General features: G+C 37.7%; 1 protein-coding gene across 1 annotated transcript in view; it reads left to right on the top strand.

Annotated features, from left to right (window-relative positions):
• The window catches only part of CNBD1 (cyclic nucleotide binding domain containing 1), a 403,074-nt gene that overhangs the window by 8,042 nt on the left and 377,874 nt on the right, over positions 1-17,158 (top strand). Inside the window, exon 2 of the mRNA XM_023518062.1 lies at positions 14,667-14,739. Within this exon, the coding sequence (XP_023373830.1) occupies positions 14,667-14,739 (73 nt within the window). The remainder of the gene's footprint in view (positions 1-14,666; positions 14,740-17,158) is intronic.

Below are 17,158 nucleotides of genomic sequence, written 5' to 3'. Positions count from 1 at the left end.
CATTTCTTAACCTGGGCAGCCTCAAATTCCCACTTAAGCTGCTACTTAGCTATAAGAGGCAAACCAACACTTTCTTAGGCCCTATGAGGGGAGATCCAACTCCACCCTCAGAGTTCTCTTAATCACACCACACCCACACACTCTCACACAAATTTTTTTTACAGATCGGCTGGCGATCTGGCAGATCTGGTCTCATATATTTGTCAGCAGATCTGCAGGCGATCTAATGCCCAGGAGGTGATCAGGCTCCTCTTCCACTAAAATGTAGTGGGCTTTAAAAGGATCCTCCCTTACTTTGGATGTCCTGGCGCCACCTGTAACCCGTTCCTCTCTGGTGTTCATTTTCTGCAGTGACCCACCCAGGGAGCTCCCCAGCTGAGTCTTGACCAGACGTTCCTCTGGGAGAATTTGTCCCAGGAGCGCTCTGAGGATCGCATGGCCAGACCAGCAGGAGTTCCCTGCGGGGGTGATCTGCGTTGTGAACAGAACCTGGCTCATCACACAACATTCAAGGACGGGGCACCTGAGTGCCGTTTTACAGAGACAAGCACGACACAGGACAAGGAACAAACACGACAAACCAGACATATGTTTCCAGGTCCCCCCCCTTTCCTTACACTATCTAGGGGGACTCAAACCCACACTGACCCTGACCAAGTATAGAGACAAGCAGGACACAAGAAACAATAAACACAGGACATTAATTACAACTGGACATTCCCGGCTGTTGGATCTATCTAGCCAGAAGAATTACACCCAAACCAGAAGGATTATGCTAGGACCAGACACTCCTAGAAGGCCCCCGCCTAACTAGAAGAATTGCACTCCACACGATATTGGAAACCTAGATCCAGAGAAGTCACCCAATCCAGACAATCAAAACACAATGCACAGTAAACATAAGGCATCTAAACAAAAGACTCTTTTAGACAGACCCAATAAGAAAAGTATAGGAGCAATTCCAAACCGACACTGACCGGATTTACATACATACTCCACCGGCCAGATTTACACGCTCCACCGACAGGCACTCTTTCCGACCCCCTGACCAGCAGGATATTGAATCATCCTGGCGGATTTACACAGGCTAGGATTGAACGTCTCCAAGTCCTAGCTAGGGGAACAGCATCACTGACCACGTCTGATCTAGCCTCTATCCCCTCAACCACAAGGAAAAGCTCCAAGAAAAACCTTTAACGACCTTAAGCTAGTTTGACTCTCACAAGGAAACACAAGAGACCGAAACAGAAAACGTAGGAAGGAATGTCTCACTCTCGGCAGGCCGACATGCATACTAAACACAAACCCATTCACACGTATCTCACCTCCAGAGCGGTGTCGAAGTAAGTCCCAGATGGGGGATGGGAGTCTTCCCGGTCAGGGAACCAAAATGTTGGGTCCGAGAAAGCCTCCCAAATCAACCCCAACCGACAAACTCGAGACTCACTCCGATGTAAAGGGCATAAGATGAGATTTATTACAGACCCAGGGAGCCCGGGAGCCCCGGGCCTGGACTCTCCTGGCATGCAAGCCGAGGACGAGTCTTGCCTTCTAGTTCTTATACTTCCATTGATAGAATTCTCCACTGTAGCTAAAATGCTTTTATTAGCATTTCTTAAACCCATCTGCCAATACTGATCTGGGGTACAGGAGAGCTTTTTAGGTTTAATTAAACTTTCAGATGGGCACACTTGCTTGGCACCCATGTAAGATATAAATGCATCCTTCCAGAAGAGCAGTGTCAGGGGTACCACAGCTATGGAAGGAGTCCTCAGCTGCCTAGGCAGAAGCCCACACAGCCCTGTTTGGCAATTCAGAAGGTAGCTCGGGTTCAAAGGTAAAGAAAGTCTCATAGGGCAGGTGGTAAACTGCCCTGGTTTAAACCGATCATGAGCTAATGTCTCTTATAAAAACTCCATAGGAATTGCTTCCAGCTTTCCTGCAGGGAACCTCTGAGTTAAGAGTCAAGGTACTCAGGGAAGTCTATTTCAATGGCTTCCCATCAGGTGTTTGTAGATTATCCATAATTCTTCCTAATCCAGATAGAATTCATCAATCAAAGGTGATTGCTATCATAATCAATGTTGCCTAGCAACACGGTTAACTCTCTGCCTTTTTATTTTATTTTTTATTTCTTATAGCATAACTGTGTACATTAATGCAATCATGGGGTACAGTGTGCTATTGTCATATACATTTTGAAATACTCTCATTAAAGTGGTCAATATAACCTTCATGTCATTTTCCTAGTTATTGAGTTAAAATGTTCATACTCTACTTTTAGAAAGATTCACTTGTACCCTTGTAAGATAAACCATAGAGGTGACCCCACCAATCACCCTCCCTTTCCCCCTCTCACCCCCTTCCCATAATCTAAGGCTATAATTAGGTTATGACCTTCCTATAAAAACTATGAATTAGTTTCAAAGTAGGGCTGTGTACATTGGATACTTTTTCTTCCATTCTTGAGATACTTTGCTAAGAAGAACATTTTCTAATCCCATCAACCCACAAATGGATCAATAAATTGTGGTACATGTATACCATGGAATACTATGCAGCCCTAAAGAAAGATGGAGACTTTACCTCCTTTATGTTTATATGGATGGAACTCTCTGCATTAATCTGGTTCTGAGGAACAGAGCTGGAGAATTCTCATGCTGAGGAGAAAGTTATTTCTTGCATTGCATGGTCATAATCTTCACAATATTCTCTCATGCCTTAGCTCCTATTTCCTGCCTTTGGGAAATCCATCTATTGTCCTCTATTGGTCCTATCATTTAAGTTCTTTAAAATTTTCATCAACTACTTTAATCTCCGCAAAGTCTCAGTCTCCCCTGGCCTCTCCTAGTACAAAGTAATCCCTGAACTTCCTTCACCTTTTTATTGTTTTTCTCCGATTATTCTAATTACGTTTAATCTAACATTAGAGACCTATGCAGATGTGCCTATGGGCTGTGATTCTTATTAGATGAATGTGTTGAAATCAATGGCTATCCTTCACGGGTCTCTGTATCTCTAATACCCAGTGTGCAAATGAAAAGAAAAATGAATGTGCCTCATACAATTTATGAGAATTTTGGTGGACAAGACTTTTAAAAAATTTACTGTGAAAATAACATATGCATCAGAGCTAGAAAATATTCAAAGGTTAAGACTTCCCCCCACCCATAGACTCAATCTTATCCTCAAAACTAACCACCAGGAAAAAAAAAATCTTTTCTTGAAATTTGCCAAGTATATTCATAAGTACATGTAAGAATATGTGTATATAATCTCAATTTTTTGTAATTTTAAAATTTTCACTCCACAAATAATTGTATGTGTCTGTGGTATAAATGTGGTGTTTTGATATATGTGTACACTGTAAGTGGAGTAAATCAAGCTGATTAACACACATATATCGCCACACATATCTATCCTCTTTTGGTCACAAAAGCTTTACAAATCTACTTATTCAGCCATTCTTAAATATACATTATTATTAACTATAGTTGCCATATTGTGCAATAGATCTTTAAATCTTATTGCTCCTGTCTGACTGAAACTTTGTCCTCTTTGGCGGACACTTCTTTCTCCCCATCCCAGCCCTCCTCCAGCCCCGGGAGCCACCCTTCTGTTTTCTGCTTCAGTTGAGTTTGGCTCTTCTGGCTCCCACACGTGAGTGAGATCATGCATCATTTGACCTTCCATGCCTGACTTATTTCACTCAATGTAATGTCCTGGCTCACCCATGTTGCAAGTAACAGAATTTTGTACCTTTTCAAAGTGTATAGTATTTCAAGTGTGTATGTACCACTTTTTCCTTATTCTTGCATGCACTGATGGAAACTTAGCTTGTTTCCACATCGTGGTTACTGTGAATAATGCTGCAATGACCGTAGGAGGGCAAACATCTCTTAGAGGCAGTGACTTTACATCCTTTGGATCTTTACCCAGATGTAGGATTCCTGAATCAGATGATAATTCTTTTTTAATATTTTGAAGAATGTCTCTTATGTTTTCCAGAATGACTGTATTTACACTTCTCCCAACAGCGCCTCCGGGTTCCTTTGTCTCTCCATCCTCTCTAACAATTGTGGTCTTAAGTCTTTTTGATGACAACTATCTTAACAGGTGTGCAGTAATATCTCATTGTGGGTTTAATTGATGCTTAGAGACACTGAACACATTTTCCTTGAACTCTCATCCATTCATATATCTTATTTTGAGAAATACCTGTTCAGGTTGTTTGCCAATTTTTTTCTAAATTTTGGTGGATTTAGGGGGTACAAGTGATTTTTGTCACAGGGATGTATTGTATCATGCTGAAGTGTGAGGGCTTTTCATGTCCCCATCATCGGAATAGTACACACTGAAACTGACAGGTAGATTTTTATTCCTTACAACCTTCCCACCCTCCCCCTCTTCTCAGTTTTCAATGTCTATTATACTATTTTATGACCATATATACTCCTCATTTACCTCCCACTTAAAAATGAGAGCATGTGGTATTTGGTTTTTTTTGTCTGTTTGTTTCTGCGATACTCAGAATAATGGTCTCTAGTTCTATCCAAGTCGCTACAAAAAAACATTATTTCATTCTTTTTTCTATAGGTGAGTTATACTTCATGGTTGTATATACACACATACACACACACACAGACACCCCCTGCCCACATTTTCTTTATCCATTCATCAATCAGTGGGCACTTAGGTTGATTCCATATCTTTGCAATTGTGAATTGTACTGCACTTAACATTCGAGAGTAGGTGTCTTTTTTAAAAAAACCTACTTTTTTTCCCATCTGGGTAGATACCCACTAGTGACATTGCTGGATTGAATGGTAGGGATACTTTAGTTCTTTGAGCACTCTTCATGTTGTTTTTCATAGACATTGCACTAATTTGCATCCCCACCAACAGCATGTAAACGTTCTCTTTTCGCTGCATCTACGGCAGTATCTGTTGTTTTTTGACTTTTTCTGTCCTGGCAAGGGTAAGGTTTTAATTTGAATTTCCCTAATGATTAGTGATATTGAGTACAATTTTATATGTTTGTGGGACATTTATCTTATTTTGAAAAAAGTCTGTTTATGTCTTTCTCCCCCTTTTCAATGTTTTTTCCTTGCTGATTTGTTTGAGTTCTTTGTAGAGTCTACATATTAGTCCTTTGCCAAATCGGTGGTTTGCAAATATTTTCTGTCATTCTGTAGGTTGTCTATTTATTGATTGTCCCTTTTGCTCTGCAGAAATTTCTTAATTTAATGAAGTACCGTTGATTTAGCATTTATGTTGCTCTGTTTGATTTTGGGGTATTGATCATAAATTCTTTGACTAGGCCAATGTCCAGAAAAGTTTTTCCTATGTGTTTTAGAATTTTTATGGTATCAGATCTTACACTTAAGTCTTTAATCCATCTTGAGGGAATTTTGTATGTGGTGGTAGATAGGGGTCCAGTTTCATATGTCAGAATTAAGCTACCTGTCACGTATATAGCAGCAAATGAGCTCCCACAGGTAGACACAAAGCACTAGGGCTGAAACCTCAGAATCACTATAGCTGCAGTGCCCAGGGTTTGTAAGCCAGTGATACAATTATTATGAGGGAGCCCCCACTGACTCCACTGTCTGTGGGGATGTGTGGAGTCATCTCCTCTGTCCCTTCCCCATCCATGCATGGCTTCTCTGAGTACTTCTGATTCTGTTGAGTGGGTTGACCCACTTCCCTCTCCTCCTTTTTTTGGTGCCTTCCCTGTCTCTCTGTTGATTCTCAATATTCTCTCTTAGATGATCAATCTGAATATTCACCTACTTACCACTTTGGTCCTCTTCATGTGAGGGGCATGTGCAGCCTTCATGTAACCCACCATCTTGGCCCCAGCCACCAAATTTTAATTGGACTATTTGTTTTATTGTTATAGCGTTGTTTGAATCCTTATACATTTTGAATGTGGTGATAGATAGGGGGCCAGGGGTGTGGTGATACATAGGGGTCATCATATGTATGGTTTACAAATATTTTCTTTCATTCTGTGGGTCTTCTCTTCATTTCGTTAATTGTTTCCTTTGGTGTGTAAGAACTCTGTGGTTTGTGCAATCTACTATGTCTATTTTTGCTTTTGTTCTCTGTACTTTTAGGGTGACACCCAAGAAGCATTGCTCAGATCAATGTCATGAAGATTTTTCCTATTTTTTTTTCTAATAGTTCTAAAATTTGGGGGCTTATGTTTAAGTTTTTAATTTATTTTGAGTGGATTTTTGAACATAGTGTGAGATAAGGGTCCAATATTTTTCCTCTGTGTATGCATATTCAGTTTTCTCAACACTATTTATTGAATAGACTGTCCTTTCCTCCCATACTGTGTTCTTTGCACCTTTGTCAAAAACCAATTGGTTATATGTGGTTAGAATTTTTGCTGGTTTTCTATTCTGTTCCATTGGCTGATATATCTGTTTTTATGAGAGTACATATGGTTTTGATTACAATAGCTTTACAATATATATTGAAATCAGAGAATGTGATGCCTAGAGCTTTGTTCTTTTTGCTCATGACTGCTTTGGTTATTTGGTATCTCCTATGGTTCCTATGAATTTTAGAAATTTTTATTTCTGTGAAATATTACATTGTAATTTCTTTATTTTAACATCTTTTAAAAAAAATTTTAAATTAAATCAAATTAATGTGAGGATACAATTTTTAGGTTACATTGTTCTCACTTCCAGGGTAAAGTTCCATTTGTAGAAGAGCCCCTCACACAGGGGGCATGTTATATACCCTCACAATGTGCCCATTAGGTGAGATCTCTCCTCATGCCCTCCCTCCTTCTGCCAAACATCCTCTTCCCTCTCCTCGCTTCCCCTTATTCCCAAACCGGACCATATTAGTGTTTTGTTGCTCTTATGAACAGGTAATTTTTTATATACTGATTTCATATTAGTATGGAGTACATTGGTTATTTATTTTTCCATTCTTGTGATACTTTACTAAGAAGAATGTATTTCAACTCCATCCAGGTAAATGTAAAAGATGTAAAGACTTCACCTTTTTTTTTTATTTTTAGAGTTTAAATTAATTATTTTTAATTAAATCATAACATTGTACATTGATGCATTTATGGGGTTCAGGGTATTGCTTCAATATACAATATGAAATGTTTACATTCAACTAAGTAACACTTCCATCACAATTATACTCATTTCTTTACCTAATGTGCATGATGCAATGGTACATTTCAAAATTCCATCTTTTTAGATGGCTGAATAGTATTCCATGGTATACATACACCACAGTTTGTTATAATTTCAATAGAAATTCTATTCAATCTGTAGATTGTTTTGGGTAGTATGGATATTTTAATCATATTAATTCTTCCAATTCATGAATATAGAATAACTTTTTTGTTAGAGAATCTTATTACCTTATTTTATAATGTTATTGTTTTCTTACCTATATTGTTTACTATGAAGTTCTTTTCATGTCAACACATGTATATGTTCCTTTTTCATTTTAGTGGTTGTATTTCATTGTTTGAATATATCAAACTCCCATAATGTTCCATGTTACATTATTGTCTGTCATTTTCAGTCCTACATTCTACATTGTATGTATTCTCCTTTGTGATGGTAAGGCCTGGGACTCTGAAAACGACAGTCCCTGCACTGCTTTTGGCCCCCAAAGGCTGCTGGCTTCCTCTTAGGATCTATTAATACTATTGTCAGAGATTGGAAGGCAAGAAGAAAATTAGGGAAACTTTTTTTTTTAAATGTTCTTTTCCTGTTCTTCTTCTCGTTGTGTCTCCCCAGCAAGTTGTCCTTTTCATCTGAGTGGTGGGAGTTTGTTCTGGCAGCACCCATCCATTCCACTTAGTTTCTCAACATTGCCAGAAGTAGCCTCTTTACACTCCTGCAGAAGCCCAGCGCCACCTGCTGGTGCCGTATCCTCCCAGGTTAGCTTCCAGCTTTGATGGGCAATTAGTCCATACTTCTGAGTGACAGTAACTCAAATTCTTCCCTTTGCTCCATCAGAAAAGTAGTGGTGGTAGCTGCTTCCTGGGTGATACCTGGCATGTCCTTTTTGTTGTTTCGGTTCTCTAATACCTAGCCAATGGTTCGTTGTATCCATTAAACTAATTGGTGTGGTTTCTATCTTCTGAATACTGTATTCTGACTGATACAATGAGAATTTGTTTCTAGTTAGTTTTGCTGTTAAAATAAAATAAACATTTTGTCTATACTTTTTTGCGTGTGCTGGTAAGCCAGTGTATCAATAGAACTGAAAGTCCAAAGGATGTGTACCTTTTAAGTTTTGATAAATATTGGTAAATTGTTCTCCAAATGGTTGAATTCATTTCTAGTCCCACCACCAATATATGCAAGTATCTATTTCAAATAAACATTTCTCTTATTATGTATTATAATGCAAAAATTTTCCAATAAATTAGCTGAGAATAGTTTTTCTTTCTATTTTTTTCTCGTTTATTTAAAAGCAAAGTTTAGAATTTTTTCATTTATTTGTGTTTACTTGTATTTATGTAAACAGCCTGTTTATGACATTTTATGTAAGTTTATTTTTCTGCTTATTTGATAAGACTCTTTGTATGCAAAAGAAATTAGCCTTTTGCCACATATTTTACAAATACTTTTCTCAATATGCATTTTTGTCTTTGTGATTTTGTGCCAAAGATTTTAGAATGGGTAGCTTTTATGTCCTCTGTTTATTAATCTTGCTGTGGAAGTCGTTCTCCATACCAGTATTTTAAAATAATTCCCCCATGAGTTCTTCAGTGTTTGTATAGTTTTGTTTTTAATATCAAACACATTAAACATCTGATGCATCTAGATTTTATCTCAATTTAAAATAGTGAAGTAAAACTGCAACTTAATATTTTTCCAAATGACTGATCAAGTGTTTTCACACCATGTGTTGTGTCGTCTCTCTCCTCCCTACTAATTTGAAATGCCAGTTTTTATTACATGCTAAATTTTCATTACCATTCTGGATCTATTTTTGGAAACGATTGTTTACTTTTTCCATTTATCTCATCTACTCAGGCATCAGTGTTAAACTGTTAAAATTATTGAAGCATTATAATATTTTGTCTATTTTCTGGCTTAACTCTTACTCTGATACATATTATTTAGTTTTTATTTGATAAGTTTAATGATTTTCACCTTATCTTTTAGTTAGGAGATTATTGCAGTAGTACAGATGAAACTCAAAGAGCGTGTGAAACATGATACTGATATGTCACATGATAGGGATGGCACTCCTTCGAAGTGTGCACCTTACACAGCTCTGTTGACTCTGATTGTCATTAGGAGTGGAGAGAACATAGCATGCCCTCCATATCCATGCATTCTGCATGCAGATTCAACATACTGGGGATTGAAAATATTTGAAAAAAAAAATAATGATGCTACAACAAAAATAATATAAATAAAACAGTGCAGTATAACAACTATTTACATAGCATTTATCTTGTATTAGAAATTCAAGAGAAGATTGAAAATATATGAGCAGGTATGAGCAGGTTGTATCAACATGCTATGCCATTGAACATCTTTGGATTTTGGTATGGAGAGTGGAAGGGGTTATCCTGGAACCAGTCCCCCATGGATATCAAGGAACAACTATATTTGAAGATAGTTAGGATGTGTTTCAAAAGAGGTTGAACTGGTCTTCATAATATATTTCTCCTGAAGAGGAAAGTGTAGAATAAGATCTCAAGATTGGTGATAGAGTTATTGTAAGTGATATGGATATATGGATTTTCTTTCTTCTTTTTTTTTTGTGTGTGTGTGCAAAAGGTCTTTATTGGTGGAGGAGGGAGGCTGCAGAGCAGCACCAAGGAGGAGAGATAAGAGAAGAGAAAAGAGGAGAGAAAAGAGGGGAGAGACATGAGGAGAGAGTGGGGAAGAAAAGAGAGAGAGAGGGAGCAGAGAAGAGTGAGGGGGGAGAGAGGGAGAGAGATTTCTTTTTTTTTAGGGACGTCTCACTTTGTCATCTTCAATATAGTGCTGTGACATCACAGCTCACAGTAACCTCCAGCTCTTAGGCTTAGGGGATTCACTTGCCTCAGCCTCCTGAGTAGCTGGGACTATGTGTGCTGGCCACAACGCTTGGCTATTTTTTGTTGCAGTTTGGCTGGGGCCGGATTCAAACCCGCCACCTTCAGTATATGAGGCCGGCACCCTACTCACTGAGCCATGGTGCCACCCAGATATGGATTTTCTTAACACAGAGATTTCATAAAAAGATAAGGTTTTTTATAGAAAGGAAGTAAGGGAGAAATTTTGAGTGATGCTTTGGTTATCTTGAGTTTGATTTTCCTGGTTGACATTTTCATGAATGTTGTGGAGTGTGTTAGAGATCCAGGCTATAGGAGCAGTCTCTAGCATTTTTGGTACCAGGGACTGGTTTCATGGAAGACAATTTTTCCACAGACTTGGGGCATGGGGGATGGTTTCAAGATGATTCAAGCTCATTACATTTATTGTGCACTTAATTTCTGTTATTATTACATTGTAATATTTAATAAAATAATTACACAGCTCACCTTAACGTGGAACCAGTGGGAGCCCTGAGCATGTTTTCCTGCAATTAGACCATCTCATCTGCAGTGATAGAAGACAGTGACACCTTCAGTGTTTACTTATGTTCTCAGCTCCACCTCAGATATCAAGTATCAGATTCTCATAAGGAGCACGCAACCTTGATCCCTCACGTGTGCAGTTTGCAGTAGAGTTTGGCTCCTATGAGAATCTAGTGCCACGTTGATCTCACAGGAGGCAGAGCTCAGGTGGTGATGAGTGACGGGGAGCAGCTGTAAATACAGATGCTTCTAGCACTCACCCCCTGCTGAGCAGTCTAGTTCCTTAGAACTAGAGTACAGGAGTACAGATAAGGTCATGAGCATAGAGGATCTAAATTGAGAGGAGAGATACAAGTAAGGAGAAGGAGTCCTGGCCAATGCTAATGCCTCAGGGAAGGAGCTGGGGTCAGTAGAGCAGTCTCATAAGTAGGTAGCAAGAAAGGAGAAAAAGATGTCACAGAAGCCTAGTAGGAAGAAAATTGACCACCATCAAACGCCACACAGGGGCTAGTAAGATGAAGACTGAAATGGGGTTATGGGGCTAGGAACTACAAGGTCTCTGTTAATCTTAGTGAAACCAATGTCAATAAATAACAGAAGCAGAGGTCACTTAGAGTGGATGGAAAAGGGAATTTGAGTCAAGGAAATAAGGTGATGTGGACTAATTTTCCAAAAATGTTGTATATGAAGGGAAGTTATTTTGATAATTTGTTATAAAACCTCTCCCCCTTCCTGTCCCTTCTCTCCCCCTCTCCCCCTTCCTGTCCCTTCTCTCCCCTCCCTTCCTTTCCCCTGTTCTCTTTTTGGGCAATGCAGTTCTACCTGAACATCTTCACCCACAGGACCTGGAGCAGGAATGATATAGGCCCACTTGGGAAATTGTTCCTGTCAGTGAGACAACTTTCATTTACAGAAGAGCTTCCCTAGGCACCATTCCTTTGCCTCCTGATGGGTGATTTAGTTGCCATTTTTCAGGTGCCTTACCTTTATCCAATATTATTTGAAGGAGAATTTTAACTTTGGGATTTTAGACAATAACAACAAATTAGCTGAAGGAAAAGGAATGGACTTACTAACGTAGGTATGTTTAGTGACCTCTTATGACACAAGTTTAGGTTTGTTTACAAACATGTTCCTTCTCCCAGAACCAAATCACTTATCCAAGTATATAGGAACGATGAGTTGTGTTTCTAATCTCTGGAGGCTCCTTTTCTTTATTTACTCCTGTTCAGCTTCTGGTTCCGTGTTATGCTAGAATACACCTTCTGCTCATTGTAGCATAAGGACTGTTAATCTCACTACAAAAAGTTTGTTGCTAATATTCCTGTTGCTGCTGCTGCTGACCTGCTTCTTTGTGCTCTGAAAATTGTATTAAGCACAGTCCCATTTGTCACAGGATTAATTATTAAAGTGTACACTGCAGCCACTTTGAACCAGTTTGGCCGTCTGTTTTCTAGCTGATGCTAGACTGTTGTTTCCACGAGATCCTTGTGGCGTTTTCTCTATGGTGATGCCATTTTCTTTTGCCTTCTAGCCACTCAGATGTGCCTGGTCACCTGGTAAACAGTGGTTGTGCATCTACAATGTTCTGAGGCTTCATTTACTCAGTTGCTTCCTCTTAGCATTTTGCAGGGGATAGTCCAGTTACATTTAACAAAAAATGTCTTTCAGTTCCCACCACAAGCATACTTAATTGACCATATTGCACAAATATGAAAATATATCTCACCGAACAAACATTAATACATATAAACAAACGTCATCAATGTACCACTCAGGTAAAACATTAGAATGTAGCTTTTACATCTCAACAATACACAGAAGGCCTTATATAAGCAAAAATCATTGTTTGTTTAATTGTACAACAGGTATCTAGTTTAGGATTAATTATGTAACTTCCCTTTAGATCACCTTCTAATACTCTTTCAAACTTAACTCTGCTCAAAACCCCAATTTTAACCCCATTGTAGGGTTAAACCAAACCCTGTTCCTTCCCTGCCTGGCTAAGACATATTCACGAGGAAAAAACAAGACGGGAAGACAAATGTAGACTTTGTACTCCTTGAACCTCTTCAAGCTTTGTCCTTGTGTTAAATTTGATCACCAGGAAAACTCACATTGGTCTTTACAAAGTTACTATTTTGTGTGGAAACCTGTGGCTTTTTTTTATTTTTAATAAAACTGTTTTCAAAGATAAGATCCCTTATGATGTTCAACACCCTTGCTGGAAAGACCCTTATGATAAATATGTCTCAGAAGTGAGGATCAAGGGAGAAACATTTTGGTGAATTAAAGTATTCTTACTGTCTGTGAGCGTTACACAGTCCATTCTATTTTTGAGTTGACTTGACTGTTCCAAGCCTAACGTGAAGCCTTGGCCTCAATGGCCATAGCATTTGTCAAGCAAGGTGATTTTTAGGTAAAATTTTTAAGTATTAAAATATTTTAATTTTTCTATTTTTTGTTAGCAATTCCCATATTTACAATCTCTTTTGTAATTCTCATTTTTTGGTAAACTGCTTTATTTGAACAATAAAAAATACTTAACTATTTTTAAAGCCTGCTTTTTTGGGTCAGAATTTCTCAAACCTTAACCTTTTTCCAAATCTCTATGGCACCATCTTCTTTTCCTGCCCACACCGCTCATCAGGACTGTTACTGACATTAGTCTTGAGCTAAATGGAAGGATGGAAATTCCTTTCTAATCCATGCATTAAAAACTTACTATAATTAATATTTTTTATAAGATCTTATATTGAAATATTAGTATACTAAACAGTTTTTTTTAATATATCTAAGATATAATTTGGCTTGGATTAAACAAATCATTTCTTATGAAGCTAAAGTATAATTCAGTAATTTTTTATTTTATAAGGCATACTTGTGTAATTTGGATAAGAAAATGCATAAATTATGTAATGAATATTTTCAAATTTATTAAGTAGTGTGATTAATGTGGAGAGCAATCCATTTTCTACTTAAATTTCCCTTATTTAACTGTTTTGCTTAGAAAGCAGTATCATTAATGCTGATTAATTTTTAAATCACAGTTTATACAAAGTTAAATTTTGTGATTTAGGAAGCTGAAATTAAAATAGATAAATTTGAACATGTCACCTTCTAATTACGAAGAATAGAATGTGTTTTAATTTTAAAAAGTTTTAGAAGTGGGGCAGCGCCTATGACTCAAAAGGGTAGGGTGCCAGCACCATATGCCGGAGGTGGTGGGTTCAAACCCAGCCCTGGCCAAAAAATTGCAGAAAAAAAAAAAAGTTGTAGAAGTGCATGGAGCCAGAGTTTTTCAGCTTTTCACTAAAGACTAGAACAATATACATACGGCAGAATTTTTTTTTACTGCTTTTCATTTTTTGAAACATTTCCAACAGTACTTATTCTTCTGCAGTAAGCAGAGGGCCTGTCAGTGCCCATCACTGTAAAGATGCTTCTAATACTATATATTCTGTCTTCTTTTCTATCTCACTTGAAGGATATCAGCTTATCTTGGCACTGAAGGAAAAACACAATTAGTTTGCCTCTTGGCTATAATTACTATCTTTCTGTTCTTAAAGGATCTTTGTGATTTGTTAACATTTGAACTTTAGAAGAAATTGCAAACTGAGTCCAGATACTGGAAGGTGCTCTGAAGAGGTGGAGCCAAGTAAAGGGGCTGGTGTAGGATTGAATAAGCCTGAATAGACAGGATCGAATCAGAGAGAAAGAGGGAAAAATATTAAGAAACCTCTTTGAATTGTCAGCTGGAGTTCTGGAACTAGCCTACCTTCTAACGGTATTGGCTGGAAATTCTGAAAGGTTTACTTTATGGAAAATGATATGGTATGACATAGACAAACTTCCTTATTTCATGGAAATAAAAAAATAAAAGCCAGACCAGATCTGACATCAATGAGAAACATTAAGGTCTTTCCTTATTTTAATCACCCTATTCAATTTCGTTTGTGTAATAAAGATTCTTAACACCTCACTTTTACAGTCACTGAATTCTTTTACTATAATGCATGTTTGCAATTAAACTTTATTTATACACTTTGTTAGCAAGATTATAGAAAATCACTCATATTTTAATGTTTTTCAGACTTGAAAATGTCCAAGAACATTGATTACAATCAGTTGAATGCATTATGCCATATGAGAGGATTACACCACGGGTAAGTTATGCATGCATTTCTTTTTCTGTCATTCAAAAAGAATCTACATGTTTTATGGATAGAATAGTGTAACAAACCATTGCTTATTCTCACAGGTACCTGATGTACCACACATATGAAAACATTTGAAAACCTGGGGGCTATTTCCTCATATTGAAGGGGCAGAATATGAGTCAGCTCTTTTCTCCAAGGTGGAGTCCTGAAATTATAAAGCTGGCTATTTCCTTTCAATATCCATTAATGTCCTTCTACCCTCCCACCTTTCTCACTCAGCAGAAGACCTTGCTTCATCTTTAACGGTACTATCGAGAAAGTGACTTATATGTACAGGTTTTCTCTCTGTATTTTAAAATGTTTCTAAATCACATCCTCTCAACCATTTCAAATAATTTCTATATTTTCATCTATTTTCTCATTTCTTCTTTCTCAGAGAAAGGTAAGAAAAAGAGTGCACAACTTTGATATTTCTTGAATTTCTACCCAAAGGGAGTATGTGTTGCTGCCTCCTCCTCACTCTCATTGTCTTCCAATAGAGTGAAAAATTAAGCACTCTGGAGCCAGGTTGCCTGTTTGTATCTGGGCTTAGACTCCTACACTCTGCATGACCTCAGGCTGGTTACTTCACTTCTCTTTGCCTTGGGTTTTCTCACTTGTAAAATGGAGATAATACACATAATAGTACCCATTTCAAAGGGATATTAGAATGATTAAATTAGCTAATACATGTAAACCATGTCTAGTAGTGTCTTAGAGTTTTAGAAGTGTTGGTTGCAATAATAGCAGAAAAGCTCATCCACGTCTTTAACTGCCTTTAAAAATTTTAACATCTAAGTTTTGAATCTGTCTTATATGTTGGTCCCTTCTCTTACAAATAAGATGCTAGTTAAGGAAGTTGTACCTAAATACATTCTTTCCTTTTAGGTATTATTTTATTTTTTGATACACATGCCCAGCTATTTTTTGCTTGCAGCCATCATTGTTGTCTGGTGGGCCTGGGCTGGATGTAAACCCGCCAGCTCAGGTGTATGTGGTTGGCGCCCTAGCCGCTTGAGCCACAGGTGCCAAGCCTGTTCTTTCCTTTTATTTTCCTTTTATTTTAGCCCAAGACATATTTTCCTTTTCAACATATTTCAAGATTTTGTTTTTCTTTGGGTGATAATAATAAGACACATGGAATCATCTAGATCTAAGTCTGCCAAAGTGTTGTTCTTTCTATTAGCCTCCCTCTTCCTGGATTGGATGTTCCTTTCTGGGAGTGTTTCTTCCTCAGACAGTCATCTCGTTCAGGCCCAGTTTGGTTGTCCTGCCTGACTGTCTCTGTGCTACTGCGTCTTTTGTTAGAGGTCTAAATCCTCCTGAATTTCTTGGATGTGTTCTCTTGAGGTACTGGCACACACCAGTGCCTTTGAAAAAGCTTTTAGGGTACAAAGACACTGAAGTTGAGAAGAGTCCAGAGGCAGCCCAGACAGGGTAACGGCTTCAAGACCATACCTACATAGAGAATTAACAGGCAGGAGGGCTAAACTCTTTGAACTCCTGATGGACAGTTAGATTAGGGAAGCTGATTTGTCTGCTTTGCTGGATGAAACTTGTTTTCCCCTCCTCCTTTCTGAATGTGTTATGGGCATTGTTGACAGTTTATTACCCTATACTCAGCCTTACACTTCTATCCAACCTTCTGGGGGACTTGGGATTCTTTGTCCCTGTTTTTGAATTTTGACACCTTTCAGTGTTTTGTCTTAGAGATCAGTAAAAGGTTTCTGAGGGACTGGAGTAGCTGCTGCATTGTCTTAATCTGCCACGAGGTGCATGAAACAATGTAAGCCTTTCCAGGCTTCTCAGACTTTATGAATTAAATTAGTGTGAAGTTCTCTTTACTTCAGTGCCATCTCCCTTGTCAGTCCACAGCCTGGGTTGGGGTCCCCTGGAACCCTGTAATACTATTACAAATATGAATTTGATATGAAGATGAATATTTAGTATGAGAAAATAAATTGTAACAACTTAATGTAGTCATGGAAATTCAGCTCCTTTTTCTCCCCTGAGATTTCTTCTGGCAATTTACCAGAAATACATTCACATAATTTATTTTAAAACTTCAGAGGTTTAAGAAAAATTTATTCTCTATATTTATTAGTTCTTCATGTATTATATATTAAAAATGACAAATGAAATATATCTTTTTTTCTGAAATAAAAATAGAAAGAATGAGAATTAAATGGTTTAAGGTTTGAAATTTTTGTACACGAAATCCACAAAATAGATTAGTTCTGATTTTAAAATAAAGTTTCTTCAACCAAAAAAAAAAAACCAGTAGACTGGCATATTATTCTGTTTTTTTTTTTTTTTTATTGAATGGTAACTATGTACATTAATGCACTTCTGGGGTACAGTGTGGGGTTTTCACATGCAATCTGAA

The sequence above is a fragment of the Otolemur garnettii genome, unplaced genomic scaffold (genome assembly GCF_000181295.1).
Source record: "Otolemur garnettii isolate 467f Iridium unplaced genomic scaffold, OtoGar3 scaffold00004, whole genome shotgun sequence".
Classification (NCBI taxonomy): Eukaryota; Metazoa; Chordata; class Mammalia; order Primates; family Galagidae; genus Otolemur; species Otolemur garnettii.
Note: the sequence above shows the minus strand (reverse complement) of the source record. Positions and strands in the feature narration are given on the sequence as shown.